The following is a 15140-nucleotide window of genomic DNA, read 5'->3' as shown; positions in this document are numbered from 1 at the left end:
CAGACTGGAGGCAGCAATAAAAGTATTCAGTCATGATTTAGACCAAAATGTTTCATTATGTTTAGACAATTTTTATTTTTTTTATAAGTTTTTTTTTGTTGCCAAGAATAGATCATGATGTATATTGTTGCCATCACAATAGATGCCAGGATATGAATTTTTTTTGCCATATTGCACATCTGTCTATGAGGCTGGTTCAGGTCTGACTTCCTGGTTTTCTTCCTTCTGTCAGAAATATTTTAACTGCTCTTCTTTTTTGGCCACTATTGTGATTTTACCAAGATATAAAAATTGACATGTCTGTGTCAGTCATGACATAAAGTTTTCCTATAAAGCAGGGGTCCCCAAACTACGGCCCGCGGGCCGGATCCGGCCCGCCTCCACATTTGGTCCGGCCCCCTGAACAATACCAGAAAGCATTCAGATTTTTATTTTTTATTTTCATTTACCGTATTTTCCGGACTATAAGCCATTTATATGTGAATTTTTCTTCAACCGCCAGGGGGCTCTTTAGCAGGAAGTGAATCGTTGGAAGTCTCGGTTACTTGCGCGCCAACACTGAGCCCACAAGCAGCAAAATGAGTAAGAAACAGATCAGGTGTCTTTGGAAAGTTTCTTTGCAAAGGGGAAAAGGCCCAGAGAAGAGACAGGAGGATGGATTTATCCCGGACCGGTAGGTGAGTCCCACATTAAGCCGCTCTGTGTAACATGCGGCGACCAAGATTGCCACATAGAGACCGAGCAGGCTGTGCTCAAGCAACACAGCTCGGGTGTCATTGTCTCCCATCACTCTCTGATGTCTCGTTGCAGAGAAACAAGCTCAGGGCTCCCGTTAGTCATTATGGTAAGTTAAAATTTTCACGAAAGTAAAATGCTCGTTTTTGTGGCGCTTCTGTTATTTTGAAGGGATATATAAACGTTACCATAGCGACCAGAGTCAGAGCGTTTGGGCAGCGGTCGAGAGGAGATGAGTAGAGCTTGTGAGTCTTAAGTCTGGTTTAGACGGCAAGATTTAAGGATGTCGGCCGATTCTCCAAACCTCTGTGACCACAGAGCTGATAAAAGTCCAACAGGTTCGATCGGTTCGTGTGTCTAAGGCAGGAGCAACACGAACCGATTCGTATTTTTTCATAGTTAACATTTTTAACTGAATAAATATTGACCTTTACTAATAAACATTTCCAGATATCATCTCTGATATCCACCAGACTCTCAGCTGCACTATATGTCAGCTGTTTGGGATTCCCCTCTGTTCTTACGTCACCGCGCTTTCTGATTGGCTCCCCGTCACATTCAGCAGGTTGTATTCTCGTTCCCAGTCAGGGAAAACCCCACAGGCTGCGATAAAAGCGCCAAGACAACCCAAACTGGGTATGTTCAGGATTTAGTGGCAACACCAATATGCAGAAGCCTCATCTGTCTGTTCATCCTCCCTCACCCCCGGGCCGCAACAAAATTTCCAAGTCTTGACTGGTTCGCGGTAATAAAAAGGTTGGGGACCACTGGTTTAGCACATGCTAGTAGCAACAGGAAGGATCAGCACTTTTACTGTTACAGTTTCCGTTCGGAAACTACCGTAATCAGTTCTGTTAAATCTGAACTTGGCAACTTTTTCTTTTTCAACCGTAATAAATGTGATATTCATTTGACCTGTTATGACTCAAATTTTGGGTGTCCGTCCCTCTGCTGCTGCTGCATCGCTGTGGAAAACCTGGAGCGGCAGAGATATCTGCGGCTTATATGTGAATGTTTACTGGTTTACTTAAAAAAAAAAAATAAAAATAAAAAATTGGGGTTGTGGTTTATAGTCCGGTGCGGCTCATAGTTCGGAAAATACGGACTATAATCCTTTCTGGATATTTTTGTGTGAAGAACCCAGAGAATGTTATTTGATTGTGCTTTCTAGAAAACAATATATTTTTACATTTAGGCACTCCTGCAAACGTTACACTTTTTCTGTTACAAACTGACTCCGGCCTCCACCAGAGAAGGGAAAAGTTATGTGGCCCTCACAGGAAAAAGTTTGGGGACCCCTGCTGTAACCTGTCAGGGAGAACTGGTGAAGTTCTGTCTCCAGTTCTGAGCTCCCAGTCCTGCAGCCTGAGGGAGGGCGACCTGCAGGACTGTGCAGACTGTACACTGGAGAGATTCAGGTGACAATTCATCAGATCGGTTATTCTGGGTTTAATGAGGAACCAATTAAAATGGTTAAAATGATCAGTTGATGGTTTTCTGGTTACCATCAACTGATGGTTTCTGTAGACCCACAGTGTCTACAGAAAGCTTTGAGCTAAACAACGAATCGGATCTTATCAGGCGGCCTGCCTGGTGGTGTCGGTCCTGCCTGCCTTGTGCCTGGTGTTACCTTGGGTTTTACACCATGCGGACTGATTTTTTTTTTCAGTTTCTCTCTGGATCAGTCAGCAGTCAGTTCATCATCTGGTTCATTGAATCCTTTGTGACCAATCGCTGCCCTGCTCGCTCTGACCAGACTCTGGTTTCATGGAGATTCTCCTTAGCTTCGGTTTTAGCAGGCAGACAGTGAAGCTGCGTCCTGAAGCTCCATCACTTTGGTTCCTCCATGCTGTTACACCGTGTGAACACCAGGGGGCAGCATTCCTCATGTTTAGAAACCCAGTGGAGAACTGGGCTGAAGTAATAATCAGGAATCAGAAAGTAACTCCTTAATATTTATTTAAAAACAGTACAAGTTCCTCTGGTGAAGTTTTTTCACTTCTAACAAAATGTTTCAAATGTTTTAAGTGAAAAACTGCCAGTGGAATCAAGACTTTGTTTTTTTAATTACTAAGGAATTTTTGACTGAAAACAATCTCCCTGAAAAGTTATTTATAAATTAGTTTTGTCTTATTTCAAGTTCACTCAGATATTTGTACCTGAAACTAAACAAAAACACTTGGTGAGATTTTGTGCTTTTGCAGTTTGTTAGCTATAGAACGTTCTCCTGGCTCAGTTCGTCTGTTTCTCCTTCCTGACCGCTCAGAGAGGCAGACTGCTGCTCATTACTGGTTCCGGCTCTGGTTCTGATTCTGGTGGGTGTTTTCTTTCCTCTCAGTGAAATGGAAACTTTTAAGTGTAACTAGCCCCTAGTGAAAGCTTAGCCCCGCCCCCTGGCGAGTTTCACCAAACGGGGAGGAGACACTGCGGGGCGGAGCCTAGAGAGACCGAGGGGCGGAGCCTATAGACACCGTGGGGCGGAGCCTATAGACACTGAGGGCAGGAGCCTATAGACAGTGAGGGGCGGAGCCTATAGACACGGAGGGGCGGAGCCTAGAGACAGTGAGGGGCGGAGCCTATAAACACAGTGGGGCGGAGCCTATAGACACTGAGGGCAGGAGCCTATAGACAGTGAGGGGCGGAGCCTATATACACGGAGGGGCGGAGCCTAGAGATACCGATGGGCGGAGCCTATAGACACAGGGCAGGAGCCTAAGAGACCGAGGTGCGGAGCCTAGAGACACTGAGGGGCGTTGCCAAACGTGGGGATGAGTGATGCTAAGTGAGGCTGTGGTCAGAACCAAAGAAGCATTACTGCTAACTTAGCTTTGTTGCTATATTTAGCAACTGTTCAGAAACTCCAAACTTTTTTCAAAAAATCAACTAGCAATTTTTTTTTCAAAGGACTAGGGACAATTAAACAACTTCTTTAAATAAAGCAATTAGAGACAAATGTGGTGACTTTTTTCATTAAAGCGGCTAGCAAAAACATTTGTTTGCTTTTTCAAAAAATGTCACTGGAGACCATTTATTTTTCTACAAAAAAGCAATTTAGGTTTTTTTAAGAAGTCTCTAGTGGTAAATGTAGATGATTAATCATCATCTAAAAGTGGATTTTGAGTTTATTTTCTCTTTAACGATTCATTAGAAAGGAGCTGAATTAAACGTATGTCTCTAAATATCCATAAAACCTCATCATAAAGTGACAGGTCCACGTGGTTCCAGTTCCGAACCGTGTGGCCGAACCGGCCGTGTTTCTCTTTAAGAAGCTGCGGCCTGTTTTAGAGCTCAGTGGTCATCATTAAAAATAGCTCAGAGGTCTGAAGGGGGCTGAGCTTTCCCACTGAAACTGAATCCCTGAACGCTTCTGGAGTCCAGCAGTTGATGCTGCGTTCAGGGGAGGCTCGGAGAATCCAACACTCAGTTGCTCGCTAGAGGCGGGTGGTTTTAAATCTTTTATTCTGAACACAGAGACAAACTGGAATATTATGAAGATTAATCTACTTCATTTGGACCCAGGTTCGGATCACTTACTGACATGAATAAATATTAACGCAGTGTTGCTTTATACTTTAATACATATACTAAAGTATTGAAATTCTTCCTGTGATGATCGGACTTTGCATAAATATTTCCTCCTCAGCAACATGAAAAGAAGGACTCCATTTAGGAAGAACCCCGCAGAACCAGAACCAATAGGAGTTTTCATCTTCGCAGAAAACTGACCCACAGTTTTCTGCTGTGGGTCAGAAAACAGAATATTAAAAAGTGGGTTTATTTCAACTGCTTTTAAAGGGAATGTGAAAGTTTGATGTCTTATTTTTATATGTCAAGATAATATTAATATAATGACAAACATATATTATTATATGAAACTATGTAATGAAATAATAATAATGCAGATTAACATTACTATTAAAATTATTATAAATTACGACTAGAAAGTGTTATTATTGCACAGCCAACGAACAGAAGCTGTCAATTTTTAAATAATGTTTTTATTATTATTATTATTATTATTATTATTATTATTATTACGTCACATAGTGACGTAACAGTGACAATCTCTTGTCTCCAGACCGCCAGTTGGTGAGTTTTAGCGGCGTTAATGTGGTTTACTGAATATTCCGACGGTCCGTGAAGGCACCGCGCGGTGAAGTTTTTAGTGCGGCAGGTTCGAGTCTTCCGCTGCGGCTGCGTCACGTTTCCAGACTGATGAGAGTCAGTTCAGCTCTCTGGAAAAGTTCTGGTTCTGCTTTTATTTCAGTCAGAGACCGGACCGGACCGGTTGGACTGGACCGTGAGGTCGGTGTGAGCGCAGCTTTGGGTCGCAGCGTTTCGGACTGAGCAGAACTTCGCTGCGGTTCGGAAACACAGGAAGGAGCGACTGAAAGAACGGATGTGTGACAATGAGCCGAGCCGCCGCGGTTCGTCTCTTCGGTTCCTCTGACTTGACATTTTAGAGACACATGAGAGGCTCCAGCTGCTCTGGCCGACCCGGTTCGGATTAGTAGCGACCCGAATCGAACCGAGCTGCAGAAGACAAACACCGAGACGGAGACATGGGGACCCAGGGGACGGGACGAAAGCGATCTACCAACAAGGAGAAGTCCACCGCGGAGGACGATGCCCTCAACCTGATCGCCAGAGAGGTGAGTGGGCTTTGACTGGGCCACCAACTGCGCACAGCACCACGTGTTCTAGGTCCAAACGCCAGTTACCAGAGGCGGTTCTGGCATGGCTGGGGCCCAGAGCCCAGAGCCCCTCCTGGTGTTTACAGCAAAAAGTCATGTAACTAGTTAGCTCTGATGCTAATTAATATATCTGTTTTAAAAATTATTTTAAAAATCTGTAGTGTCGTTATAAAAACGTGTTATGAAAACTGGTAAAAATTTCAGTTGCAGCTCAAATGTTTTGAAGTGTTTATTGGTGAGTCAGGGCGCCCCCTGTCTGTTACACTCAGAACTGGGTAAAAGTTAAAAGTTCTGGTTGACATGTTCTGATGGTTCTGATGATCCAAAATGTCTCCATGTTTTGACAGTTTCTCCAAAATGAGAAGTATCCCTTCAAATTTAGCACAGAGGCAGACAGTTGCCATGGAAACTAGCTGCCAATTCTGTGTGTAACAAACAGGGGGCGCCCTAAGTAACAGAATAAACATACAACTAAAACTGTTGAATCCGACACATGACCCCAGACATGATGCCGCCCTGAGTGCTGAGCCTCAGTTACTCCGACGTTTTTCTCTTCCATAAAGATGTTTTCAAAACCATTTTAACAGTTTTGGTGGTTTCCTAGAACCAGAACCGGACCGATTCTGTTCTCAGGACGCAGATCTGTGGTTCTGGTTCTGAAGATTCTGTGACCAGAAATAAAACATTTACTCAGATTTTATCTGTTCAGCTTCACATGAGAGTAAAGTTCTACCTCAGGGCTGCCGGACCCGGCCGGTTCTGCTGGAATCGGGTCGGCCCAGACCTGCTGAACGCCTTCTGCCATTTAAAAGCAGCTGCTGCGACTCAGAACCGCTCAGGTTCTGAGCCTTCTGGGTTGTTGGGTCAGTGCCGTGAAGGGAACTGGCAGCCGAGTCCGGCTCGTGTTCCGACAGGTTCTGACTGTTGGGAAGTTCCTGACCCGTTTGGAGTCTGATGGTGGTTCTGGTTGTTCTGTTTTACCTTTGTTCTTAAGAACCTTCTGTCCTCAGTGGAGATCAGACCCGTTAAACAGAACCTGGTTTAACAGAACCGTTCAGAACTGACAGTCTGTCTGTAAACGGGTCGAACCAGCAGCTGATTGAGGTCCGGCTCTCTGGGTTCTGTTGGACTCTGGTTCTGCCGGGCAGCGCCGCATTTTGCTGCTTTGTTCTCCTGCAGGGCGGTTTGGTTCTGATCAGTTCTGGACCCAGACGGCGCCATCAGGCTGAAGCATTTCCTCAGGTAAAGACCCAGAACCAGGAAGAACCAGAGTTCTGATGAACGGACCTGAGATTCAGAACCGACCCGTCAGAGACGCTTCAGATTCTTCTGGTTCCCAGAACCCTTGCTCTGCTGGGTTCTGTTGGGTTCTGCCAAGTTCTGTCGAGTTCTGTCGAGTTCTGCTGGGTTCTGTTGGGTTCCTGCTGAGAGCTTCATGGCTCTCATGCATGAGGCCCGAACAGAACCTGTGGGATTAACCCGGGCCGGTCTGAAGGAAGAACCGGTTCCCTCTGAGGTTCTGACGGGTCGGAATGTCAGCGCTGATGACTCGGCCCGTTCTGCTGAAGAGCTTTAAAAATAGACGGGCCCAATGGGTCAGCTGCTGCCGCCGCCGCATTTAGACCTGAGGGGAACAGGTGGGAAACCAGCCATGTTTATACCACTTTACCCCGACTCCGGTCTGTCTGTCTAGTCAAAGTCCGGTTTGGTTGTGAGGTGTGAATTGACCTCTGACCTCTGGTCCTCCAGACCTCGGTCTGGGTTCAGTTTGAATGTGAATGCCAGGCGGACCGGAGACCGCTCCAAAAGCAGGAAGTGGACTACAGCACAGGGCATTCTGGGTAACTACAACCAAAGCTAATGTGCTAGCCTAGCGCTAGCAGCAGAAATGGCTCCTGGTCTTTAGCCTAAAGAGAAATCCTCCAACCGCTAAAATCTGACGCCTCCATCTTGTTTCCATCTGGTGAAGAAGGAAGTTGCTCTCAGTGTCTTCAGAGGTTTTTGTGTCGTTTCCTTCAGTGGTTCTTGGTGCAGCGCCCCCACAGGCCAGGAGGGGAACAGGTTGCTCAGAGGGTTTGGTTGTGAGGCCTAATAATCTCTTATCTGGTTCCTAAATTTTGATAATCTAATTCAAACCGGACTTTATTCCACTTTCTCACATCTGGATCAAAGTTACTGAGTTCTTTTAGTTTTAATCGTCAGTTTTATTAAATTTAAAAGTTCTGAAGGTTTTCTGATCTGGATTTCAGTTGTCTAGATTGCTAGATATCTTTTTGTTTCTTCCATCACTCGGTAATAATCTCATGCTTAACGACTGTTTGCTGTAGTCGGTGCAGATCTGAGGTCAGTTTTACATCCTGCTGCATCGTCTGGCTGCAGTGGTTCTGTTTGGGTCATGAAGAACTGAGCAGAACTTCTCCCGGGCCTCATGTGCACCGCCGTATTTTACACACAAGTCAGCATGTATGAAAATGAACGTGGCGTGGAAATGTGCGTAAATATATGCAAACTTTTGACCTGCCGTTAAAATGTGCGGCAGTAATGTAAAACTTTCTCACAATAAAAAGTCAAAACTCACATAAATCCACTGAAACCTGACGACATTCAGTCATTTAGACCAAGAATCATCAAACCCGATGATGTTCACACTTCAATACTTTATTGTATTGAATACAGTGAAACTGAACCATATTCATCCTCAGACAAAAACCCAACACACACAACATAAAGGGAATAAAAACAACGGATGTGAAAACCTCCTCCAGTGCAAATAATCTGATGCAACGTTGGTCTGTGCGCCAAAGCGCATGAAATGCATAATGAGGTAATTTCATCCTGACTGAGAGTCCACCATTAAAATATATATATAACAATTATTATTATAAATACTATACTGCTACAAATGGGGCCGTTGCCATGGCTACTGCTTCATGTGGCGGCAGACTTCTGGGTATTTATACTAGTTTACATTAATATGTATTTTATGACCAGCAGCTGCTCTGTTTCTGTAAACTGGGATGAATAAAGCTGTGAGCCAACATACGGCTTTTTTGAGTTCTAAATTTGTCCTAGTCCAAGTTTTAGTGTGAAAACTGCAGGGTGTTTGATGCAGGAGGCTGAAGGTTCAGATTTAGTTTGGTGTTAAAATGCAGAACCTTCAAATTCCCCTTCAGCTTTTCCTGCTTAAACCAAGATGGCGGCCGGCTAGCAAAACTGCATCTGGAAGAAGGACAATGTGATGATGAGTTCTGCAGCCCCGACCCGGTCCAACCCGGTCCGACCCGGTCCGACCCGGCCTGGTTAATCTTTAATGCTCAGGGCTGAACAAACAGCCATTCTGCTAATCTTTAACCGGTCCGGTTCTTCCTGGAACCGTCAGCGATTCCCATCAAACCTCCATGAAGCGTTTTGACTCCTGGCTGACAGAACCGCCTGTTACTTCCTGACCCGCTCAGGGTTCTGGCTGCGGCTCGGCTCCTTAAAAGGAAGCGCAGCCTCTGACTGTTTCCTCTGGGTGACATCACCTTGGGCTCGGCCGCGCAGATTGCTATCGCTAACTACTTCCTGTTTGTTGAGCGTGGAGGAGTTTTGTCCTGAAGGAGGGCGGAGGGACCGGTTTGTTTCTCACAGCTTCAGCTGGCCGGGTCTCAGAACCGGTCCAGAACTGGTCATGTTGCTCAGATTCCAGCAGAGCAAATGTCACTGATGAAGATGCTAACTGGAGATTTCCTCTTTTAGACTCTCTGAAATGCTACAAAATGAGTGACATCATCTGATATCTACGTTAATTCAGATTTAATATCGTTCATTTCTAGCTGGAACCAAATCATGTTGGACCTGTGGACCGAATCTCACTCAGAACCTCTAACAGAACCAGTCGCCTGGCCTCCTGTCAGCTGGTTCACAAGAATATTTGTGAATTGCTGTAAATAAATTCTTGTTCTTCAGTGAAACATTTTAAAATGTTGAAGTTCAACATTTTTCACATGATCATGTGATGAAGATTCACTTCTAGTCCTGCTGCTTTGTTTCTGTCAAGATATGAAAATAAAATCTAAATCTACAGATGCAACAGTGGAATCAGAACCAGTCAGTATTGATAACCAGTCAGTATTGATAACCAGTCAGTATTGATAACCAGTCAGTATTGATAACCAGCAGCTGGTTCTGAAATCACTCGTTTCTCTTTGTGTCAGCTGTCGGCGCCGGTCCGTTTTGGTCGGTCAGTGTGGCGTTCATCTGGGTCCAGATCCAGATCAAGCTGCTCTGACGTTTCTGTTGTTTCAGGATAAAAGCTGAGCGGACGGCCTGTGTGTCGGACTCGTCTCTCCATCTGAGAAAAACAGATTTTATCAGTGAGCTGCTGGTTTCCTCTCTGGAGGGCAGCCGTCCTGCTAAATGAGAGCGGTTCTGATGAACTCGGTCCGATGTAGGTCAGTATAAATAGCGGCAGAACCGGCCCAGATAGCTTCATCTTTCTGATCAGAAACAGGTGAAACCAACTTCCTGGTTCAGGAGGAGACAGCTGGACGATCCAGTCCGACCACATGCTGAGGTCCGGAAGTTTCCTGGTTCTGGTTTGTCCGTCCGTCCTGTTGGACCTCATGTCCTCTCTCTGTCCTGTCTCCATTTCCAGTCTGGATGCTGTGAATCCGTCAGCGACACATTAATCTAATTGACCACATTTCATCCGTCGCCTCCTGCTGGCTGCTGATTCTCCAGTCCGACTCCATGAACAGTTCATGCAGATATAACAGCAGGAATGTTGCTGGAGCTCTGAGCTGCACAAAGCTACAATAACTCACATGGTTCCTAACCTCCATGTTTTTCGTCCACTTTTAGAGACTGAAACATCTCAATGGAGCAAAAATCACCAAGAAGTCATCATTCGATGAAAAACATCAAAACTCAAAGTAAACACACTGATGTAGTTCAGTTGGACTGGAGGAAATGTTGGACAGAGTTTCTCATCTCGTTTTCCAGCTGTGATTTAACCAAACTGCTGGGCCGGAACCGGACCGGGTTCTGAAGGACGGGATGAGAACCGGATCATTTTTCTGTTAAACTCCTCATGATGACAGGAGATGTGAATCGGTGCAACATAAACTGAACTATAAAGGGTCAAAGAAGAAAAACGCAGTGCTGCTTCTGTTTCTGCTCCTATCAATAAATGGGAGAAAATGAACGTTTAAACCATAAATTCATAATAAATTGTTTTTATTTAAACTCCTAAACCTCATTAACCTAAACGTTGATCGTCTCCTGGCTACACCTGAAATCAGCAGCAAAAGATTATTTCAGTCAGTTTGTTTGGGGAAGTTTATTTAACTTTTTTATTTTATCTAAATATTTTATGAAATATCTTTCCTCCCAGAAATATTATGTTATCCATGGCACTAATCTAATCTAATCTAATCTAAAATGTAAAGTTCCAAGAGAAGCAATGAAATAAAAGATTAAAATATATCAGCCGTGTAGCTTAATGTTTATTTACGACTAATGAAGAATCTTTGAATTTGTATTGAATCTTCATCACAACAGCAGGTAAAACTGTTTGTAAAAGTAATAAGATAATATAAACGTTAAACAGTGACGGCAGAAATGCAGATATTTTTGGAAAACATCCTCAGAACCGCTGCTGGTTTTTAGACCAAAACATTTTATCTTCTCAAACCTTCAACCTGTACTGAACGGTTCTGGTTCTGCTGGAGGTTTCTTCCTGTTAAAGATGAGTTTTTTTCTCCACTGTCGCCCCCTGCTGGTCAGGAGGAGTGAATGCTGCAAGTGAACGACTCCATGCTCAGCTGGGATCCCTTTGAAAACTTTTTAAACTAATTGAATAATAAAACGAACTTGGAATGACGTGATTTTCCTGAAATGAGTTTTTTAGTAAAGTGCCTCAAGACGACATGTTACTGGTGCTTTAGAAATAAACTGAATTTAAATACATTTTCAAATGAGAGGAAAACGTTCTGCTTCAGGACTGAAACATTTCAAGCAGGTTTTCTGCTGTGATGAAGGCTGTTGCCTAATATCTTCTATCATTGTTTGTTAAATAAGAGGAACTAAAAGATGAGTCAATAAACCGAATGTGTAAATTTCCTTCCTGAACTGTGAAAGTGGGTCGTTTTATTCTTTTTGTATTTACTTTCTCACACCTGTAGCTGTTTTTAAGCAGCTGGATCTGACGGGTTACTGAAACATGCTTCATGCTTAGAGTTTAAATGAGAATCATTTCCAGGTCTGATCAGATCAGGTTGATCCACCTGACCCACAGGTGTGAGATCATTAAATGATTTGTTAAAGTTTCCACTGCAGCTTTAATTCTCTCTCTTTGACCTGATGACCTTCATGAAGTTTGGATCTGTTCAGATTTCCAAACAGGCTGAAGCACGATGAGCCAGACCTAAATATCATCAGAGTTTCTACATGTTGCTGCAGGTTTCAGTTTGCATCACCTTCATGTTGGGAGTTTATATAAAAGAGTTAAAGCCGATGATGATGATGCCATGTTTACTGCATTGTTCCTGCTGCCACTTAAGAAAATATTTGCCGAGCGTTTACTCCCCATTCCAGCAGCTGCAGTCGGCCTCAGGTTTCTATTTTTAGTCCAGTGTGTGACTGGAAGGAGGTCGGCCTTTATCAGGCTGCAGTGAAAGCTCTTCAACATGGACGCTATTAAAGGCAGCGCTAATTACCGGCCGCCTGGCGGCGACGGGGGCGGCTCTTCACTGCTGCTTCATTCTGCAGAATGAGACGTTTTAATAAACAGAAAACTGTCCATCCATCCATTTTCTAACACCCTCGGTGGGTCAGAAGCTGCTGCTGCCTCTCCAGCTAACGTTTCGGGTGAGAGGCGGGGTCACCTGGACAGGTCACCTGGACAGGTCACCAGTCTGTCACAGGGCAACACAGAGACACACAGGACACACAACCACGCACACACACACACCGAGGGACAATTTAGAGATGCGCCTTACACAGGGAGAACTACCAACTGCGCCACTGTCCTGCCATATATTAACATGTTTAGACATAATTTAGCTGTGAACTCAGGTTAAAGTGACTGGTGCTGCTGTGAGATCATGGCACGACTCCACCTGATGTTCTTCTTCTGTGGTTCTTCAGAAGTTGAAACTTAAATGATTCATGACTGGTTAACATTTTGGACTAAATATGTTTTAGTTTTCTAATTAATCTAAAGGTTGTTGTTTGTGAGATGTAAAAACAAATAATTACAACAAAAACTGTCTGTATTATATTTTTCACATACAGAGGTCACCATTTTATCACCTGCATGCAATGCATTCTGGGCCAATTTTGTGGCCAGGTTACAGTTGACTGGAGGCAGTTAGCTAAATGCTTGAAGGTTTAGAGGCTAACAAGGGAAACGAAACATCTGGAAGGAGACAAACTGCTCAAAGTGTTCAAGGGCCACTAACAACTTTTGAAACAAGCTAGCATGATCGGCTAGTGGACTACTATTCACTGTGTTAGCAGGAGCTAGCTCCACTAGCAAAAGCTAAGCCCATTAGCATGAGCTAATCCACTAGCAGGAGCTAACTCCACTAGCAGGAGCTAACTCCACTAGCAGGAGCTAACTCCACTAGCAGGAGCTAACTCCACTAGCAGGAGCTAACTCCATTAGCATGACCGAAGCCCATTAGCATGAGCTAACTCCAGTAGCATGAGCTAACTCCAGTAGCATGAGCTAACTCCAGTAGCATGAGCTAACTCCACCAGCATGACCTAACTCCACTAGCTAGAACTAAACACTACTAATTAAATTCAAATCAGTTTATTTCAATAGCCCCACCAGGTCACATGTTGTCTTGATGCATTTTATTAAAAAATGATTTAACTTCAATCATTTCTTCTAATTTATTCTAATTATCAATCAGAGCATCAAGTTCATTATTCAAATTAGCATAAAATGTTTGTTTTGAGGAAAACCAGCAGAGCATCACTCCTCCTGACCAGCAGGGGGCAGCAGGGGAGAGGAAATCACCCTGGTAACAGGAAGAAACCTCCAGCAGAACCAGAACCAGAACCAGGCTCAGTACCTGCGGCCGCCTGTAGGTTACAGAAGAACTGAACCAGGAGAAATTTCTGTTAATGAATGTAAAAGTTTAAACACAGAAACACCAAAGTTAGGATGACTGAACCAGACGAAGCCGGGTTTTTATCTCTGTTCTGCTTTCAGTCGATTCTGAGTGAGAAACGTCTCACTGGCCGGCGGGGGCAGAAGGGCGGGGCATTAGTGGAGGCATTAGAGCCACCGCCTTGAGCCCAGCGGCTGAAACCACCGACCGCAGAGAGAGAGGAAGGAAATGCTCACACACACACAGAAACACTCACTCACACACACTCTCTCTCTCTCTCTCTGAGACGTCCTTTTAAGGGAAAAAGTCTCTCTGGGTTCTGAGTTCTGCACAGAGGAGAAAAACAGAAACAAGTTTAAAACATGAAGCAGAGCACTGACCTTTGACCCCTGGCCCAGCCAATCAAAATTGGTCCCAATCGTTCTCAGTTGCTCTCAGTTACCCCCAGTTACCCCCAGTCACCCCCCTGTTCTCACCAGTCTCTCTCTCTCTGCAGGCAGAGGCCAGGCTGGCGGCGAAGCGAGCGGCCCGGGCCGAAGCACGGGAGATCCGGATGAAGGAGCTGGAGCGGCAGCAGAAAGAGGTAACCGGGTTGATCAGAACCAAAAATTAATTATGACCCAAGACACAACAGATCCCACAACTTCCTGTCTGTTAAAGGAACTGCTTCCTGTCTGTTAAAGGAACTGCTTCCTGTCTGTTAAAGGAACTGCTTCCTGTCTGTTAAAGGAACTGCTTCCTGTCTGTTAAAGGAACTGCTTCCTGTCTGTTAAAGGAGCTGCTCAATAAAATCATCATGTTGTTAAAATGCTGCTCTGTCTGATTAAAGCAGCAGGATTCCAGGATTCTGATTGGTTCAGGATTTAATGTGACAGAAAAAAAAGTAGCAGCAATTTGAAAAGTGTGGCATGTATTTATATTTAACTCAGTCAGGCTGGATTGAAAACATCTGAAGACAGAAGTTTTCAAGTCTTCCTACAGATTCTCAGTGAAATTCAGACTGGACTTTGACTAGGCCATTTTAGCCCTTATAATCCATCCCACAGTATCTCTGGCTGGATGTTCAGGGTGGTTGAACCTCCACCTGCTCTCAGCTCTGCTGCAGGTTTTCCTCCAGGATTCTCTTAGTTTATCTCCATCCATCTTCCCACAGCATGATGCTGCCACCGCCATGTTTCACCACAGGGACGTTATTCTCTACTTCCACATGCTTGCTCTCTCCCCAACATGGCTTCCGATAAACTAACTTGTTATATTTATAACAACCTGGCTGCCAGGCTGCAGGTGCAGACGGATTGTCCCACCTGAGCTGAGCAGCTCTGCTGCTCCTCCAGAGAGGCCGTGCTCCTCTGGGCTGCTTCTCAAATATGACATTACAAAACTTGATGAAAACAGCAAAATTAAAAATAACTTCCACAATTAAACTAAGCAAAAAGTTTCTATGTTGAGGTGGTTTCTGCTTTTTCCTAAAAGTTTTAGATCCACTAACATCTCTCTCTCTATCTGTCTCCCCGTCTCTCCATCTCTCTCTCTCTCTCTCTATCTCTCTCTCTCTCTGTCTCCCTGTCTCTCCATCTCTCTCTCTCTCTCCATCTCTCTCTCTATCTGT

The 15140-nt window shown here is 44.4% G+C and overlaps 1 protein-coding gene across 1 annotated transcript in view; it reads left to right on the top strand.

The window, feature by feature from the left end:
- The first annotated feature begins 4839 nt into the window (after positions 1–4839).
- LOC103131668 (nucleoprotein TPR-like) overlaps positions 4840–15140 on the top strand; it is a 46554-nt gene continuing 36253 nt past the window's right edge. Inside the window, exons 1-2 of the mRNA XM_016666826.1 lie at positions 4840–5387; positions 14028–14114. Coding sequence (XP_016522312.1) covers positions 5298–5387; positions 14028–14114 — 177 coding nt within the window. The 5' untranslated portion in view covers positions 4840–5297. The remainder of the gene's footprint in view (positions 5388–14027; positions 14115–15140) is intronic.

This window comes from Poecilia formosa, unplaced genomic scaffold (assembly GCF_000485575.1).
Source record: "Poecilia formosa unplaced genomic scaffold, Poecilia_formosa-5.1.2 Scaffold806, whole genome shotgun sequence".
NCBI classification, from domain to species: Eukaryota; Metazoa; Chordata; class Actinopteri; order Cyprinodontiformes; family Poeciliidae; genus Poecilia; species Poecilia formosa.
This window is presented reverse-complemented; position numbering and strand designations above follow the sequence as displayed.